This window comes from Solanum dulcamara, chromosome 6, assembly GCF_947179165.1.
Source record: "Solanum dulcamara chromosome 6, daSolDulc1.2, whole genome shotgun sequence".
Lineage (NCBI taxonomy): Eukaryota > Viridiplantae > Streptophyta > Magnoliopsida > Solanales > Solanaceae > Solanum > Solanum dulcamara.
The window spans coordinates 9,162,442-9,181,800 of NC_077242.1; the positions used below are offsets into that span (position 1 = coordinate 9,162,442).

General features: G+C 35.8%; 2 protein-coding genes across 2 annotated transcripts; one reads left to right on the forward strand and one right to left on the reverse strand.

Moving 5' to 3' along the window:
* The first annotated feature begins 13,540 nt into the window (after positions 1-13,540).
* On the forward strand, positions 13,541-14,173 carry LOC129892677 (glycine-rich cell wall structural protein 1-like). Its single transcript, XM_055968260.1, has one exon. The coding sequence runs from the start codon at positions 13,541-13,543 to the stop codon at positions 14,171-14,173; it is 633 nt and encodes a 210-aa protein (XP_055824235.1).
* Positions 14,174-14,875: 702 nt separating this feature from the next.
* Positions 14,876-15,772, reverse strand: LOC129892192 (dirigent protein 22-like). Its single transcript, XM_055967750.1, has one exon. It carries the CDS (start codon positions 15,612-15,614, stop codon positions 15,084-15,086), a length of 531 nt encoding a protein of 176 aa, XP_055823725.1. The 5' UTR covers positions 15,615-15,772; the 3' UTR covers positions 14,876-15,083.
* Positions 15,773-19,359: the final 3,587 nt, after the last annotated feature.

The window sequence follows — 19,359 nt, forward strand, 5'->3', positions numbered from 1 at the left end:
GTACTATATGAATATACTAATAGGAATATAACTTTTTTTCTTAAATATAATTTAATTTCATGATGCTAATGGAATTCAATTGAGGCATCAACTCACAGAAATTGGATTCATGCTAACTAAAAGGTTAATCAAATATTATCCCCATCTTATTTCTAGCAATTTAGATCTGTGAAGGTGTTAGACTAATGAAAACATCCTAATCAACATTTTAGTATTCTTTCTATGTTCCATCGTTTGGTAGTTGAATTAAACTGTAACGTACCAACGGATTTCAAGTTACTGCAAGTTAATTATCTATTGTTAATATAACAAAATATGTTTAACAACTCATATCAATCAACTCTTAGACATACCAAAATATGTATAACAACTCATATCAATCAACTCTTAGACATAACAAAATATGTATAACAACTCATATCAATCAACTCTTAGACATAACAAAATATGTCTAACAACTCATATCAATCAACTCTTAGACATAACAAAATATGTATAACAACTCATATCAATCAACTCTTATCAAACATGAAACATTTATCAATTTCTCAACTTATCAATATCAACATAACAAAATCAAGTTAATAGATGTATGAACTCATTAGGACATAAATCTATCAAGAAAACCCAATTCTTATGAAAATTCAATCTCAAATAAGATGTAGGGCACATGGTGAATTTAATCCATATTTTTAGTAGCCTTACATACCTTAGTGTAGATTTTGAAGAAACCTTGATGTTAGGTCTTCAAAGGGAAACTTGAATCCTTGAGTTTGAGAGGATTTTATTGGAGATAATTTAAGAGAGAAGGGAATAAAGAATTAGGTTGTTTGGAGAGGAAAAAGACTGGAATTTTGATCCAAAACGCGTCCAGTTTATGTATATAAATATTAGGTAATTTTACCAAAATATCCCTACAAAATCTGGAAAATCGGCCAAAATTCGTTGTAGGTCTTCTCTGTTCGATCAAGCATAACTTTTGACTCCGAACTCAGAAAAATACAATCTTGGTGGCGTTGGAAAGAAGACTCAAAGACCTTTAATTTGATAGGTTATGAGACACCCAGTTCGTTATATGTTAGGAGATATGGTCATTTGAAGTTGACCCTTATACTAACTCATTCGGAAACTTAGCCGAAAGGAATTCTTTAGACTTGGCTTGATTTTTTTTTTTGGGATTCCTTATGACCCTAAATCACATATAATATTTTAAATACTTATGAATCAATCATAGATCATATATATAAATTGAAGCCTTCGAGTTCGATCTTATACGTACATGAAGAATGGTTTGAATCTTAGTGGAAAAAATAATTGGGGTGTTACATTATCTCCCCCTTGGGATCATTCGTCCTCGAATGATGAGTAAACCAAGGATGGATTCTAGGTACAAATCAAAATCAGAATTCAATCATTCAACCAATCAAATTCTCAAAATAATTTACTATTCAAACTCAAAAATGGACAGACTAATTCAAATTAAGAAATTGGACATTACCTTCAACATTCTCATCGATAGGCACGAATAGATGCGGATATTTGGATTTCATATCTTCCTCAGCTTCCCATGTGGCTTCATCCATAAATTGATTTCTCCACAAGACTTTGACTGAGGCAATCTCCTTGGTCCTCAATTTGCGAACCTGACGATCAAGAATTTGGATAGAAATTTCTTCATAGGACAAGCTATCCTTAACTCCAATACTATCAATGGGGACTACCAACGAAGGATCGCCTAAGCACTTCTTCAACATTGATATGTGAAATACCGGATGAATGACGGCTAGCTCAGAAGGTAACTCCAACTCATAAGCGACACTCCCAAACCTCCTCACAATCTGGTAAGGGCCAATGTATCGAGGACTAAGCTTTCCCTTCCTTCCAAACCTCATGACGCCCTTCATGGGTGACACTTTCAAGTATACCCAATCATCTACCTCAAACTCTAAGTCTCTTCTTCTCACATCGGTGTAAGATTTCTGGCGACTTTGGACTGTCTTTAGCCTATCTCGAATAACCTTCACCTTCTCCATAGCTTGGTGAACAAAATCAGGCCCAATCAACTCAACTTCGCCAACTTCAAACCACCCAATTGGTGATCTACACCTCCTCCCATACAAAGCTTCGTAGGGAGCCATTTGAATACTTGCATGGTAACTATTATTATATGCAAACTCTATGAGAGGTAAATGATCATCCCAATTTCCTTTGAAGTCAAGTACACATGCCCTCAACATATCCTCTAATGTTTGGATGGTGCGCTCCGCTTGGCCATCTGTCTGGGGATGAAAGGTTGTACTAAGATTCACCTTTGAACCTAGTCCTTTCTGAAAAGATCTCCAAAATTGGGAAGTGAATTGAGCTCCTCTGTCTGAGATGATAGACAAGGGAACCCCCATGCAATCTGACAATCTCCTGAATATACAATTTTGCATAATCTTCTACGGTGTCAGTAGTCTTAACCGCCAAGAAGTGAGATGATTTAGTCATCCTATCCACAATTACCCAAATTGAATCATGTTGTTTTCGGGACCTCGGTAAACCTGTAATAAAGTCCATATTTATCATCTCCCACTTCCATTCCGGAATCTCTATATTTTGAGCTAACCCACATGGCCTTCGATGCTCAACTTTAACCTGTTGGCAATTCGGGCACTTGGAAACAAATTCAGTGATATCCCTCTTCATTCCACTCCACCAATAGACTTCCCTCAAGTCATGATACATCTTTGTAGAACCAGGATGAATAGAGTATCTGGAACTATGCGCTTCGGCCATAATCCTTTCTTGAATATCATCAACATTAGGGACACACAATCTATTTTGGTACCTCAACACACTATCTCCCCCTTTGGTGAAAACCATCACCTTTTATTTGTGAACAACCTCTTTCAACTGAAGAAGGATGGAATCTTGGTATTGCTTCTCTTTCACCTCTGCCACAAGGGAGGATGCAGACCTATTCTGAACATTAAGTCCACCTTGATTATTTTCCTCAAGTTGAACTCCCAATCTAGCTAATCTATGCACCTCTTTAGCCAATTCTTTCTTTCCCTCCTCTATATGGGCAATGCTACCTATAGACAATCTACTAAGAGCATCTGCAACAATGTTAGCTTTACCTGGGTGGTAGAGAATGCTCATGTCATAATCCTTGAGCAACTCTAGCCATCTTCTCTGCCTCAGGTTGAGTTTTTTCTGGCTGAAGACGTATTGTAAACTCTTATGATCGGTAAACACATCAAAATGAACTCCATACAAGTAGTGTCGCCATATTTTAAGAGCAAATACCATAGCTGCCAGCTCAAGGTCATGAGTTGGGTAATTTCTCTCATGAATCTTAAGTTGTCTTGAAGTATAGGCTATCACCTTTCCCCTCTGCATCAACACACATCCCAAACCAACTCTATACGCATCAGAGTAGATTACAAAATCCTCTGTTCCATTGGGCAAGGTCAAATCAGGAGCAGTGGTCAGCTTGGTCTTTAGTTTCTGGAAACTCTCCTCGCAAGCATCAGACCATTGGAACTTAGCCTTCTTTTGGGTCAGCTTGGTCAATGGTGATGATATGGATGAGAATCCCTCTACAAACCTTCGATAATAGCCAGCCAAACCCAAGAAGCTTCTTATATCTGTTGGGGATGTGGGTCTGGGCCAATTTTTCACTGCCTCAATCTTCTGAGTATCAACCTGAATACCGTCTCCAAATATGATATGGCCTAGGAAAGCTACTGATGCAAGCCAAAATTCACATTTGGAGAACTTTGCATACAATACCTGGTCTTTTAGAACTTGTAAGACGACTCTAAGATGATAGGCGTGCTCCTCCTCACTCTTGGAGTAAACCAGAATATCATCAATGAAGACAATCACAAATATATCAAGGTATGACTTAAATACTCGATTCATGAGATCCATAAAAGCTGCAGGGGCATTAGTCAACCCAAATGACATAACCAAAAACTCAAAATGGCTATAACGGGTACGAAAAACTGTCTTTGGGACATCACACTCCCTCACCTTTAACTGGTGGTAACCTGACCTTAGGTCTATCTTTGAGAAATAAGTGGCACCCTAAAGTTGGTCAAATAAATCATCTATTCTGGGAAGAGGGTATTTGTTCTTTATGGTGACCTTGTTTAGTTGCCTGTAATCAATACACATTCTAAGAGACCCATCTTTCTTTCGCACAAATAGGACAGGAGCACCCTAAGGTGAGATACTCGGCCTAATGAATCCTTTGTCTAACAAATCCTTCAACTGTTCTTTCAACTCTTTCAACTCAGTAGGAGCCAGTCTATATGGAGGGATAGAGATAGGTTGCATATCAGGAAGGACATTAATCCCAAAGTCGATCTCCCTATCAGGAGGGACTCCGGGCAGATCTTCAGGAAAGACTTCAGGAAATTCGTTGACAATCGGAACTGACTCAACGGATGGAGACTCAACACTGTTATCTTTCACTCGCACGATATGATAAATACATCCTTTTGAAATTAACTTTCTAGCCCTAAGGTAGGAAATGAATTTACCCTTAGGCATGATAGGATTACCCTTCCACTCTATGACAGCCTCATTCGGAAATTTGAACTTAACAATCCGAGTCCTACAATCAATAGAGGCATAACAGACATAAAGCCAGTCCATGCCAAGAATCACATCAAAATCAACCATGTCCAACTCAACTAAGTCAGCTAGGGTATCCCTATGATAGATTGACATGGTACAATCTCTATAGACTCTCTCAGCTAAGATAGAATCACCAACAGGAGTAGTTACACTGAAGGGTTCTAGAAGACACTCAGGAATTTTACCAAATTTACTAGCCACATAAGGAGACACAAAAGATAGTGTGGCACCCGGATCCATCAAAACATAACAGTCAAGAGTAAAGACTCGAATCATACCCGTTATAACATTTGGGGAGTTCTCCTGATCTTGGCGACTACCCATGGCATACAGACGGTTTGTACCTCCACTCGTACCTGATGTAGTGCCCCTTTGATTACCTCTAACCAGTGGTGCAGTGGTAGAATACTAGGCTCTGTTGCCCCATGTCGGACACTCCCTCTGAAAATAGCCCACTTGGCCACATTTATAATAACCATCCTTTCCCTCTCTGTATTCTCCCAAATGGAGTTTACGGCACTTGTCACATAGTGGCTTTTCCTTCGAACCTTGGCCCACGCTAGCCTGGGATTGAGATCCCTAGGATCTAAAGTTCTGGTGACTCTGTCCCTGTCGATCATACCTGTTATGTGGTATAGGTGCACTTGCCGCGGATGGGGCATATTTGAAAGACCTCTTCTGAAAGAAGGACCTGTTGCCTTTGCTCTGCCTCTATTCACTCTCATGTCCAGCTGATTTTGCCTTCTTGCTCAAATGCTCCTCCTTGTCTTTCCTCTTCTCATCCTCTACTTGCTGAGCATACACCATTAATTTGGAAATATCTATGTCAGAGATCAACAATGCTGCTTTGCACTCCTTTTTCACATGTCTTCCCAATCCGGAGACAAATTTTCTCATCTTTGACCTCATATCTGGGATCATCTCTGGAGCATATCTTGACAGCTGGATGAACCTTAGACTATACTCCTTAACTGTCATACCCTCTTGTTTCAAATTCACAAACTCTTCTACTTTCGCTTCCCTTAATTCTCTGGGAAAGAAGTGATCAAGAAAGGCTCCCTCAAACTCATCCCAAATAGCAGGCTCAGTATCCTCACCTCTACTTTGTTCCCACTGGTTATACCAGATATTTGCTACATCCTTGGCTGATAAGACACCAACTCAACCCCTTCGATCTCCGTAGCATGCATCACTTTCAAGATTTTCCAAATCTCATCAATAAAATTCTGGGGGTCTTCATCAACCTTGGAACCCGTAAATATCGGTGGATTTATTCTCAGAAAATCTCCAATCCTCGTAGCAGCAGATGGCTCTTGAGAACTAGAACTAGGAGTTGGCGAACTCTGGTTACCATTATGGGCAGCTACTAATTGAGTGAGCATAGCAATCGCTCCTCGAAAATCTGCCTCTGAAGTTGGTGCAGGCAGAGTAATAGGCACTTGAGGTACCTCAGCATACCTTGCAGGTCGGCCTCTAGTCCTCGGTGGGCGCATTTCTGACTGTGGAATCTCTGTGTTATCAGCATTCCTCTGGCTGGCAGTACGTTTAGGAGGCATTATCTGTAATGCATAAACGCACGAATTAGAAAGAAAGTCTTATAGAGTTTAACTCTATCGCACGAGTTCAGAGTATGAAAGAAGTGAAACAATTCCTAATGTCTTATAGCCTCCTGATTATAAGTGTGGTGCACAACATACCCATAAGCAGGACTCTACTAGACACGGCTTCATAGACTCCCTAGGACTCTTGAACTCTGTGCTTTGATACCAAGTTTGTCACGCCCCGTGAGGGTACCCTAGACGTGGCCGGCACTCGAAAACCATTTCTGGCCTTCAAGCGAACCACTTGGTCCAATCACACTTTCATTCAGTTACACTCTATTAGCGGAAGAATCAAATTATAAGAATACTATTTATAATAAAGCCAAAGGCCAACCACATCTCTATTCAAAAACTAGAAAAAATAAAACTAGTCACAACGAAACAATTCAATATCATTCACACTCTAGTCTATGAAGCCTCTATCAACAATATAAGAGGTGCCAATGACAGATTCATGGCTACCATAAATCAAAATAAAGGAAAACTAACTCAAAGTTGAAAAGATAACTGTGGTATCCTCCGAAAACAAGGAGGACTCACCAACTAGCTGGAAGTGAATAGATCTTCAACGATGCGCCTGTTGATGATCTCTAGTACCTGTCTCTGCATCATGAAACGATGCAGGCCAAATAGTGTCAGTACATGGAATGTACGAGTATGTAAAATGGCCGAATGAAACATACATCAAGGTGGGATCAAATCAACTCAAAATCTCAACTCAGAAGAAGGTACAACTCAATCAAGATGTTCTGAGTCTAAACAAAATATAATTTAGACAGGACCAATCACATACAATCCAGCCCAATCCATTCCAATCTGACTCAGAGTACTATCAAGACCTATATGAGAGTTTCTCTTATCCGACAACCATCACTTATGAGCCACTGATAGTACAACAAGCCGACATTGTTGCCACGTCCGTTCATACCTTGCCAGGGTACGAACGAATCAACAAATCATAAATTCATAACCAATCAAGTCCTATTATATCAGGATAGTAATTTGGAAAACATCCGACTTTAATGGTCCAATTCCTTCCTACGTTTGGCGACGTAGTTATTGGATTCGAATTATTACTTATTCTTACCCAATTCGATGCTCGATACTCCTCCCAAGACTCAATGCTCATAAAACTCTATCCAATTAATTCAATCTAATCATATCGACCAGTCTCGTTTGGACCTCTGTCAATTCATCAATTCTATCCCAAATCAAGCCTCTTGACCAATCATATTATCCAATCAACCCCAATCTTATATATATTTTAAAGGCAATCTCAAGAATATTGCTTACTTTACTTTCTGTCATCACCTTTGACTAGAAAGAATATCTTTTCATAGTGTTCTTTTGCCAAACATTATTATTTAATAACTATCCAAGTTGTCCCAAACCAAACCAAACACTTCACGTAAAATTAGGAAATAAATGATAAAGTTAGCTTTTTCTATATTATTAGAATATATCAAAGTGGAAGTACTATATGAATATACTAATAGGAATATAACTTTTTTTCTTAAATATAATTTAATTTCATGATGCTAATGGAATTCAATTGAGGCATCAACTCACAGAAATTGGATTCATGCTAACTAAAAGGTTAATCAAATATTATCCCCATCTTATTTCTAGCAATTTAGATATGTGAAGGTGTTAGACTAATGAAAACATCCTAATCAACATTTTAGTATTCTTTCTATGTTCCATCGTTTGGTAGTTGAATTAAACTGTAACGTACCAACGGATTTCAAGTTACTGCAAGTTAATTATCTATTGTTAATATAACAAAATATGTTTAACAACTCATATCAATCAACTCTTAGACACACCAAAATATGTATAACAATTCATATCAATCAACTCTTAGACATAACAAAATATGTATAACAACTCATATCAATCAACTCTTAGACATAATAAAATATGTCTAACAACTCATATCAATCAACTCTTAGACATAACAAAATATGTATAACAACTCATATCAATCAACTCTTATCAAACATAAAACATTTATCAATTTCTCAACTTATCAATATCAACATAACAAAATCAAGTTAATAGATGTATGAACTCATTAGGACATAAATCTATCAAGAAAACCCAATTCTTATGAAAATTCAATCTCAAATAAGATGTAGGGCACATGGTGAATTTAATCCATATTTTTAGTAGCCTTACATACCTTAGTGTAGATTTTGAAGAAACCTTGATGTTAGGTCTTCAAAGGGAAACTTGAATCCTTGAGTTTGAGAGGATTTTATTGGAGATAATTTAAGAGAGAAGGGAATAAAGAATTAGGTTGTTTGGAGAGGAAAAAGACTGGAATTTTGATCCAAAACGCGTCCAGTTTATGTATATAGATATTAGGTAATTTTACCAAAATATCCCTACAAAATCTGGAAAATTGGCCAAAATTCGCTGCAGGTCTTCTCTGTTCGATCAAGCATAACTTTTGACTTCGAACTCAGAAAAATACAATCTTGGTGGCGTTGGAAAGAAGACTCAAAGACCTTTAATTTGATAGGTTATAAGACACCCAGTTCGTTATATTTTAGGAGATATGATCGTTTGAAGTTGACCCTTATACTAACTCATTCGAAAACTTAGCCGAAAGGAATTCTTTAGACTTGGCTTGATTTTTTTTTTGGGATTCCTTATGACCCTAAATCACATATAATATTTTAAATACTTATGAATCAATCATAGATCATATATATAAATTGAAGCCTTCAAGTTCGATCTTATACGTACATGAAGAATTGTTCGAATCTTAGTGGGAAAGAAATTAGGGTGTTACACCGAGAGGGCTACTAACGCTCACCGCACACTTGCATTATCACATGAGATTCTTCTTTATCTTTTTGTCATGCCCCGGAAGGGTACCCTAGACGTGACCGGCACTCGAAGACCATTGCTAGTCCCTAAGCGAACCACTTGATCCAATCACACATTCGTTCACTCAATCAATCAGCGGAAGGCTTAAAATAAAGAAATAATTAGGTGGACAATTTCAATCGACAATCTAACTCAAGAAAGAAAGGGCATGGGCCAATAAATCAATCTCCAATCTATGTCGTTAAATAGTTTGACAAGAACAATTCAAGGGATTTAAAATACTCAATAGACCCATCACTATCTAGTCTATGAAGCCTCTATCACTACTATCTAATTGGTGCCAATGACATGTTCATGGCTACCTCCAAATCAAAATGAAAAGAACTAAACTCAACGCAAGAATAACATAAGTGGTGTCCTCCGAATGTAGGGGAGGACTCACCAACAAGCTGAGTGTGAATAGATCCTCAATAGTGCGCCTACTGATGATCTCTTAAACATGTCTTTGCATCATGAAATGATGCAGGTCCAAATGGACGTCAGTACGTGGAATGGACAAGTATGTAATATGGCAGAATAAAACAATATTGGTTCAAATATTTCAAATCAAAAAGATAAGAGAGACTCAATCAAGGTGTCATAAGTCTGAAGTAGAAATACGGTTTAGACAGAGACTACTTATATACAATCCAATCCAATCACATACAATCCAATCCAATCCAATCATATACAATTCAATACCATACCATCCAATCTAATCTAATCATATTCAATCCAATCCAATATTGTACAATCCAATTCAATCCTATTAAATCGTTTACAATCCAATCACATACAATCCGATCCAATCATGTACAATCAACTCAACAATAAAGTCAAAAGACTCAATTCAATAGATATGCAAATTAGAATTTAGCAATATTTTACAATTCAACTCAATCAGATACAATCTCAATCAAACCAATTATATCATGCACAATTCACTCAATTTGAGAGTTTCTCTAATCGACAACAATTCCACCACCTATAAGTAGGTGATGCACAACGAGCCACGTTATTTTCACGTCCATCCATACCTTTTCAGGGCATGAACGAATCAACCAATCATGAATTCCATCAATCAGTCAAGTCCTATCATTTCAAGACAATAAAATGGGAAACATCCTACTTTAACGGTCCAATCCCATGGAAAACTTTCGACTTTAACGGTCCAATCCCTTCCTACATTGGCGGCCTAGTTTATGAAATTTGAGTTTGGATTACTCTTACCCAATTCGGTGCTCAATACTCCTCCCAAGACTCAATATGCACATATCCATCAAGTGAGTAAAATACTCAAAATACTCATTTAGTCTTTTAGGACTTATTTCCAAATCAACTCATTTAGTCTCATTGAACTCAGTTCAAAACTCAATCAATCTGGTCTCATTGGACCTTCTTTCACAATCAATTCATCTCAATCATCAAACTCTTCTTTTTGAATTTGATGCCTTCTCAACTCAATGAATGCAGAAAATATTAGATGCATTTAAAATATAATTTCAACTCCTCAACTCAAACTCAAATAGATATTTTTATGTAAAAATACTCAACTCATTTATACTCAAAATACTCATGTTCAAAAATAATTAAAAGACTTCTCAAACTCAACTCATGCTTAAACTCTTTTTAAATCAAAGATGAAAATAATCATTCTTTAAACTCAAAATAGTGTATAAATAGTTTATGCAAAAATATTCACAAATCATTATTTAAAACTCCTTCTCAAACAATCCTTTATACTCATATGACTCCAATCAAATGAAATTATGCAAATCACATATCATGTAGTCACATTAGACTCCAATCTATTTCATCTCAAAACATCATCATCAACATAACCTCTTCATCAATCATTTTTTTCTTAGTTAAATAAACATCATTCACCTCATCATCAAACCTCATCATTCACATCATCATCAAACATCATCATTCACATCATCATCAAACATATTGCTCCAAAATTCTTATTTAATTCTAGGTTCAATTTATAGAGACAAAAGGACATTCTAGCTCTTCCAAGGTTTCATTCCTTTTTATGCCAATTCACATTCATAACTATTCCAATTCATTCTTTTCATCCCAATCAATACATATACACAAAAAACCATCAATCTTAACCTCAAGACAATTATGACAAAAATAAAATCTCATCTTGGGTTCATGTGAATGAATACATGAATTCATACTCTCAACAAAACTCAACTCGAGAACACCATCAATACATATGAATTTATATACAAAAATTCATTGTAGTCAATATGTAACTACGGTTTGTGAAATAATTCTGAAAGATAATTATTCAAGAATTCAAATCATGAAAATCATCAATCAATTAATAATATATAAAATATTCTAGAGTTTAGGAAAATTTCAAGAAAATCTTTATATAAGGTTCAAGCCTTTCACAATCTTCATCCAACACATCTATGGGGCATATGGAAGAACTCAATCCATATTTTGGGTTAGCCTTACATACCTAACTTGAAGAACAACTCAAAGATTTGATGGTCTTACTTGAAGAACTTGAACTCTAGCCCTCCTTCTCTTCCCCAATTCTTTCCCTCAAGTTCTTGGGTGTTTTTGGAGAGAAGCTGCTGCTGATGTGAATCCATATATCTATTCAAATGTTTGAGGCTCTCCTTGACTAACTTTAGCTTCCTCCATGTATCATCATGTACTGGCCTGTGCTGTTGCCATATCTTTTTATTATTTCTCCAAACTCTGGATGCTCCATAACATTGTTGTATAACTTGAAAGGTTTGGGATGTAGTAATCTTTGATAGTTAATATCACACCTTAATTATTAATACAGGAGAGTGATAAGACACTCCCGGATTCAAAAAATCAGCCTCTTCATGCCCCATAGTTTACAGCCATCTGTAATTTCCCAAAGCCCAGCCAGTTTTACTATATACTCTGGCACTGTCTCCCTGCTTGTTACACCATGTAAAGTGCCATCCTGTGCTTTTCAATGTAGTTAATTGGCTCTTCTCCATCAAATATCTAAAGCCTTTTGTTTTAGCCTGTGTGACTGGTGTCCCTATTCTATCGTTTGTATGTAAAACATTGTTGAAGTCTCCACAAAAAAGACACTCATCCTTAATTTGAGTCCCCATTTGTGCAATTCTATCTCATAGTTGATGTCTCTCATTCAAGTCATTGCTAGCATACACCACAATCAACTTAGTAGTAAATTTAGTCATTGGATTTGTCACTTCATAGTGTATAAAGTGAGTTCCAACCTCCTCAATAGTAACCTGTATATTATTCTTTCATAACAGCCATATCTTCCCATTTTGGGTATGAGAGTAATTATATTGAACTGTCCATCACTTGGCTCTTTATTTGTACGTACTACAGTTCAAAGAATTACAAACAGGCTTACGACGACATATTTTTTCCACTGGCCTTCATCACTATTCAATTTAATTGCGAATTCTCAATATTTGAGAACTTTTAAAGTCAACAATACTAGGCATCGTAAAAACGAAATGGGCATTGCTCCAGGTCATATGACACAATGATGTAGCATATGTAGGGAAACTGGTCATAGAGGAATTGTTGTAATCGTCGGCCTCAGTAGTTTTTACTATTGATTGTAAGCAAATAAATAGTAAAATTTATTTTATGAAAAAAAAATTCAATTTTTTATAATTTTATTATTAAAGAAACTCATGATTTTATGTATTAAAAAGACTTCACAATACACTTAAAATTGAGGCATGATATAACTTCATGTGAAGAGTTAATTTTTTTTTTAAAATGTAGTTCACCCATTAATGGAGAACTACCTTTAAATAGTTCGCCCATAAATGGGCGAAGTGTCCATTTTGATCTGTGTTTTTAGAGAAGATCCATTTTGGTCCGTAGGGTTCAAAGAGTGCCTGTTTTGGAGCCAGACTCCTCCTTGAGTCCACACATCTATTTAAATATTCTCATCTTTGATACCTTCATTTCACTTCTCCACATACAACATAGTCGGTCTAACAACCATTCTATAAATCTTACCTTTAAGTCTTTATGGAACCTTGTCAATGCCCATCACAACTGACCAAGCATTACTTATACTTGATTATCGAGAAATAATATATTTATTGTTGTAATTTCCCAACACAAAGTACCCAATATTTCCTAAAAAAAAGTTTTAAAATCTACCAATGATTGCTAAAAAATGGGGCCTAATCATAGCTTCAGTAGCTTAGCGTTGTAGTCGAGCCAGCAATGTAATCCTTTTGAAAAATGATTGGTTCATTTAATGCCCTCGCCACTTCTTCAAATGGCATAACCATGCATACAGCCTAGCACATTGTTAACATTAATGGCTTCAACTGACAAGCGATTACGCCTATATATACCTTCCTAAACTCTGAGTGAGGAAGTGCACAAGTAATTACTGAGAATATCTATATCTGAGAATCTTTGTGATCATAGTCATGGCTTCTTCTTCTCAGAATTGGGTTGTAGGGTTACTTCTTTTTTTGATCATTTTCTTGGAATTGAGTGCCATCACTTTTGGTGATGATAAGCTTGAAGAGTCAAAGTTGGTTAATAATAATGGTTGCAGATATGGTAGGAGAGGTTGTGGTGGACGTGGCGGAAGGGGTGTACGTAGTCCAGGAACTGGAAGGAGAGTTCGAGGAGGTGGTGGAGGAGGAGGTGGTGGTGGTGGTGGTGGAGGTGGAGGAGGGGCAGGTCATGGTAGTGGATTCGGAGCAGGATTTGGAACAGGAGGTGGTGGTGGAGGTGGTGGTGGTGGGGGAGGTACTGGAAATGGTTATGGATATGGTGGAGGATTTGGAGCTGGAGGTGGTGCTGGAGGAGGAGGAGGTGGTGGTGGAGGAGGAGGAGGAGGAGGATCAGGCTATGGTAGTGGTTTTGGCGCGGGTGGAGGATTTGGAGGATTGGGAGGCCGGGGAATAGGAGGTGCAGGTGCAAGTGCTGGAGGAATTGGAGGCGGATTTGGAATGGGAATTGGTGTAGGAGCTGGAGTTGGAACTGGAGTTGGTCAAGGTATTGGAGTAGGGAGCGGGTTTGGTAATGGTGGTGGTGGTAATGGCCGAACATAAATCTCTTGTACTACATAGCTACACTTCGACAGTATCAAGATAAATATGCTACATTGTTTTGGTAATTAAGCTACGTACAGCTACGAATAAACAAATGAGTTCGAGTTTACAAGCTTTTGTGTGCATTGTGTTTTCCGTAATTCCCAATATTGTATTATCCTCATATTAAGAAAATAAACAATTTCTATTTTTAATTGATGGTTGGATGAAGAATAATCAACACTACGTACGTATTGTCGATCCTAAATTTGGCAAGTATTTCCTTTAATTCCCATCATCATATCAATTACTCCTAACAGCTTTAGGTATGCTAGCTAGCTCAAGTTTGTTCCTTCTATTGGAATTTGAAATGAATAGCTAAATCCACATTGCAAGTAGCGTGTTTCTTTTTCATACTGCCAATTTTTTTTACTAATTAATGTAATTCAAAATATAAAGAAATAACAAATTTGACATTTACTTGTATATACATAACAAAGTTGCTTTATAAAAGAATTGTTTAATGATTAAGTTTGTCGCTTCTAAAGAATTGAGCAGTGGATGGATCAAGCCAAACAGTTTTAGATATCTGGTAGCATTTTGTAAGTTAACTTGGAATAAATTATTTTGGTAGACTTTCTTAAAACGTATGAGTAAGAAATATATGGCCAAAAGATTAATGTTGTAAGTACTATTATTGTAAAAATCAGCAATTATTTATCATGTTCAAGTTAACTAGCCTTTCTTCACCTCCACCACTAAGGTAGGAATAAGGTATGTTACACTTTATCATCTCCATACCCTACCTGTGGGATTACATTGGTACGTTCTTCTTGTTGTTCTAGCTAGCTTTCACATCGACAAAATAAAATCGGAAACAAATTAAACCACACTACAATTTTCACTTTATTCTGATATTGTTAATACCCAATCAGTAATGTAAAATGGTAACATTACACTGAATAACAACGTAATGAATTGCCAAATCAAAATGAATAGTCTCAAAAGTTGCATATCCACGAGCAAGCCTAAACTTTCCAGTGCCACCAACTACTGCCACTTCTCTCACTCTTTCAAACTGAGGACTAGCACCTTGAATTTCCAAAGTAGTACCTTTATATTCTTCATTAGTGAAAATAATTGATATTAACACATGAGAAATTTTGCCATCCAATGCAGACGTAACATATATGCCCTGAGCTCTAGCAATTTCCGCGGAATTCTTATCAAAGGATTCTGTTATTGGATCATCAGTAACGAAAACAGAACCAAACTTGGCAAAACTTAGAGGACCATGATCTTGATGGCCAGTTATTTGTAGCACAGTGGCATTTGGACCACCGGACCAATCTTGGAAATAGAGTGTCATGTTTGTTTCTTTAAGTTTGTCTAGTTCAGCCTTTGAGGTTATGAAAACTATTAGAAGAAAAATGAGGGATAGCTTGATTGAATTTGATGCCATGGGGTGTGTTACTCTTGATTCTTGTGTTATTCTGTGCTTTGATTTGGTGAAATTGAATAGGTATTTATGCAACTTGTTTTTTTGGGTGCTGGAGTAGGGGGTGTATTGTTTCAAGAACAACAAATATGGAGTATTTTATATCCCCTGTTTCAACTTATGTAAATCTATTTCTTTTTTTAGTTTATTCAAAACGAAATGACCCCTTCTCAAATTTAAAATAAGATAATTTAAAATTTTTATTTTACCTTAATGAAAAGCTTTTATAGTCGTACAAATGTTATGACATATTTAAGATCATAAATTTTAAATATATTCATTTTTTTATTAAGCTTGATGTCCGGTCAAATAATTTCACCTAAATTGAAATGAACTAAATATTTTATTCAAACTTTGATAAGGTTGTGTGAGTAGATGATCGTTTATAAGAATCTTATAATTTAAAGATTATTGTGTCAACATCTTAATGATAATAACTAATTAAGAAAGTAAGTGACAAATATAGAATGGTATAGGTTAGATACTCTCTTTTGTTTTTAAGAGGGAATTCTTATTAGAAGCTAGTTATTCTCCCTTGCTTTCTTTTCACAAATCTATATCATCCCTTTTGGTTTTAGTAATTCATGTTTGGTGCAATTTAATTGAATGGTACCACTTAAAAATTAATGCATTCAAATTGTTAGGTGTAAACCTACTACAATTGATTATAATTTATATAATTTCTGTACTCATTGAACACAAAGGCTCAAAACTGTTGTGGTAATAGTTTTAGATGGTACAATACAGTTGTTCAGAGTAAATAGCTTTGATTTTGGAAGATTGGACCCTTATCAACTTTTTAGTAAGTAGTTTTCTTTTGATACTTGATGTTGATATGTTTTATTTAAATCAAATGTCTATTGAAAATAATTCTTCTATTTTCAAATACTGAATGTAAAATCTTAAACTATTTTCTTAATTTTTTTTTATAATTATCATGTCATTAAATAGTTATCAAAAATTATATTTTAAGAAATAATAGCAACGAGAATCAACTTAACAAAGTTGTGTGGTTTTTGAAAGACATAACAAAATTAAATAATTATGATAATCAATTATCCAGAGCCAACTTTAACATTCGACCAGAAAGGTCAGTGCTGGAAAAGCAAAGAATGGAATGTCTGTTCTAAAAAAGAAGGTTCTTTACAGGAGCAAGCCATAAGGAATCTGTGGATCGCAAGAATGCATGTTCTGATGCTTGTACGGGCTCATCTTCTTCCAACAATCCAACAAAGTGAGTTTCACAAAAGAGAGGTTAGCGAGATCCCAACTAAAGTTTGACTATGAATTGACAATCCAAGTTTTTTATGCAAGATAGTCAAATACTACAAAATGCGTTTTGAACGCGTAGTCAAAAAGGGAGGTGCAATACGTAGATTTTACGCGTTCTAATTTTCTATAAATAGAGGGCCTCTTGCCCTCATTTAGATCATCCCACAAAATACAATCCAAAAGAGTAAGAACACAAAGAGAGTTATACACCAAGATAAATATTATAGTCTTGAGTGTCCTCTTTAGTCAGTTGTTCTTTTTATAAGAGAGAAGTGTTAATTGTTGTTTTCTCCTTGTATTTGAGAGCAGTGTACTCTCATATTATCATAGTAAGATTCTTCTACTCCGTGGTTTTTCCCTTTATCTGTTTGAGGGGTTTCCACATAAAATTTATGTGTCCAATTTATTTTCATTATTTATTATCATAACAAACTTTAGTTGTAGTGCTTCCTCCCTCGACATTTTATTCTCCAATCACTACTTCCATATTATAATCAATTTGGAGAACTAAATCTATGTTGATCTGCTTCGAGAAGTTGCACTAAAATGTCTTCTTCTTTTTTTTCACACGTGGAGAGTCTCTTTTGGAGAGCTTGAGAAAGAAAATCAGATCCTTCTAGAATTTCATTTTAATCCTTTATCTTTTTTGGTCATCCATGCTATTGACTTTTCTATATAATAGAAATAGATAATAGAAATATTATTCTTGGTTTACATAGACATAAGATTTCCCTGTCCAAAACTTTTCCTCCTGGAATTTTTCATATTCAATCAGCAATCAGATTGAAACCCCAAAAGATGGCTAGAATTTGACAGTTCAAAATGTTTTGCTCGAATCAACTGATCAATTGTACTTTTTCTACTGAAAATATGTACTCTTTATATTAATTTCATGCTGGAGTAAATTCATGAATTTTTTATTTCGTTCATCTTCCAATTGGAAATATGAATGATTATGTTTGCCTTTTAGAAAAAGAAAAAAACCATACAGACCTATATTATATTCTTTTTCTATATATAAATATTAATACTAATGTGAAGTAGATTACATAAATTTTATTTTCACTAACTCTTCATTACGTAAATATATGTATTTTTGCACAAAACCACAATGGCTTCACCTTCTCATCTTAACTTCAAGTGGATTTGGAGCCTAAAATGTCCTAATAAAATAAAATACTTCCTTTGGCTATGCCAACACGATAGACTACCGACCAAAAACTACCTACACTCACTTGGAGTTGGGATCAGTCCCTTATGTAATTTGTGTAATTCGCCTGAAACATGTAGGCACATCTTCATGGAATGCCCACATGTCAGAAATCACTGGAAGGATCTCAATGCGTCACACAAGATAAGCCAGATTATAAATAACCACGGAGCACACTGGTTATATGGCCTTATGAATCTGAACATTAACGTAAATAACAAATCTTAAATGGAAAATGGCCTTCCCCTTTTTTATGTGGAATATTTGGCTAGTTAGAAATGAGAATTTATATAATAATTTAAAAAATAAAATCCTCATACAAACTCCTTCTAATCATGCCATGGAATATGAGGCGTTAACAGGACAGGAGGTGTACACGCCTAAAAAAAAGCTACCTATGTTAAATGGGTACCGCCTCCAATGGGCTACAAATTGAACACAGATGGTTCTTCCTTAGGTAATCCTGGAATAGGAGGAACTGGGGGGTAATCAGGGACTCAGCAGGCAACTGGGTAGTGGGATTTATGGGAAATCTCCAAGAAACTACTAATATAAGAGCGGAACTATTAGCACTTCTTCAAGGACTACAACTAGCTAAAGCAAAAAACTTGTTTCCTCTAGAAATAAATGTGGATTGTAAGGAAGCCATCAACTTTATTGAGAACAACCACCCTACTTACCTAAATATATTATCTGACTACAGGGATCTACTACGCCAAATAGGGAACCCCCATACGCCATAGTTATCGTGAAAAAAACAGTGTAGCAGATACGCTTGCAAAGGAGGGTGCGACCATGCAGACAACTAACTCTTTCACCGTTATGGAAGTTCCACCATTGCTTGTTTCGAAAAAGTTAGAAGCAGACAAAGTCAAAACTCTTTTTGTTAGGTTAAAACGGACGTTTCCTACTATAAATATATGTAATAGTCTTAGTAATGCCCCTCCCCTAAAGTGTAATAGCAGACAAGAGGATATGCCTCTACCATGTAATGATGCATATTAGTTATTAATATAATATCTTGTTTTTTCAAAAAAAATAATATATGTAACTCCCACTAATAATTACATTCATTATGTTTTTTACTCTCATTTCTCATTCATGATCTCAAATGGACTAATGTCATATTCATGAAAATTCTTTGAGTTCTTTAATCCTATCCTATAAATAAAGACATTTGACACAATATTGTACACACTTAAAACAGTTGAAAAAGATATATGAGAA

Coding starts and splice junctions, on each gene's coding strand:
- LOC129892677 (XM_055968260.1), top strand. CDS start 13,541: ATGGCTTCTTCTTCTCAGAATTGGGTTGTAGGGTTACTTCTTTTTTTG.
- LOC129892192 (XM_055967750.1), bottom strand. CDS start 15,614: ATGGCATCAAATTCAATCAAGCTATCCCTCATTTTTCTTCTAATAGTT.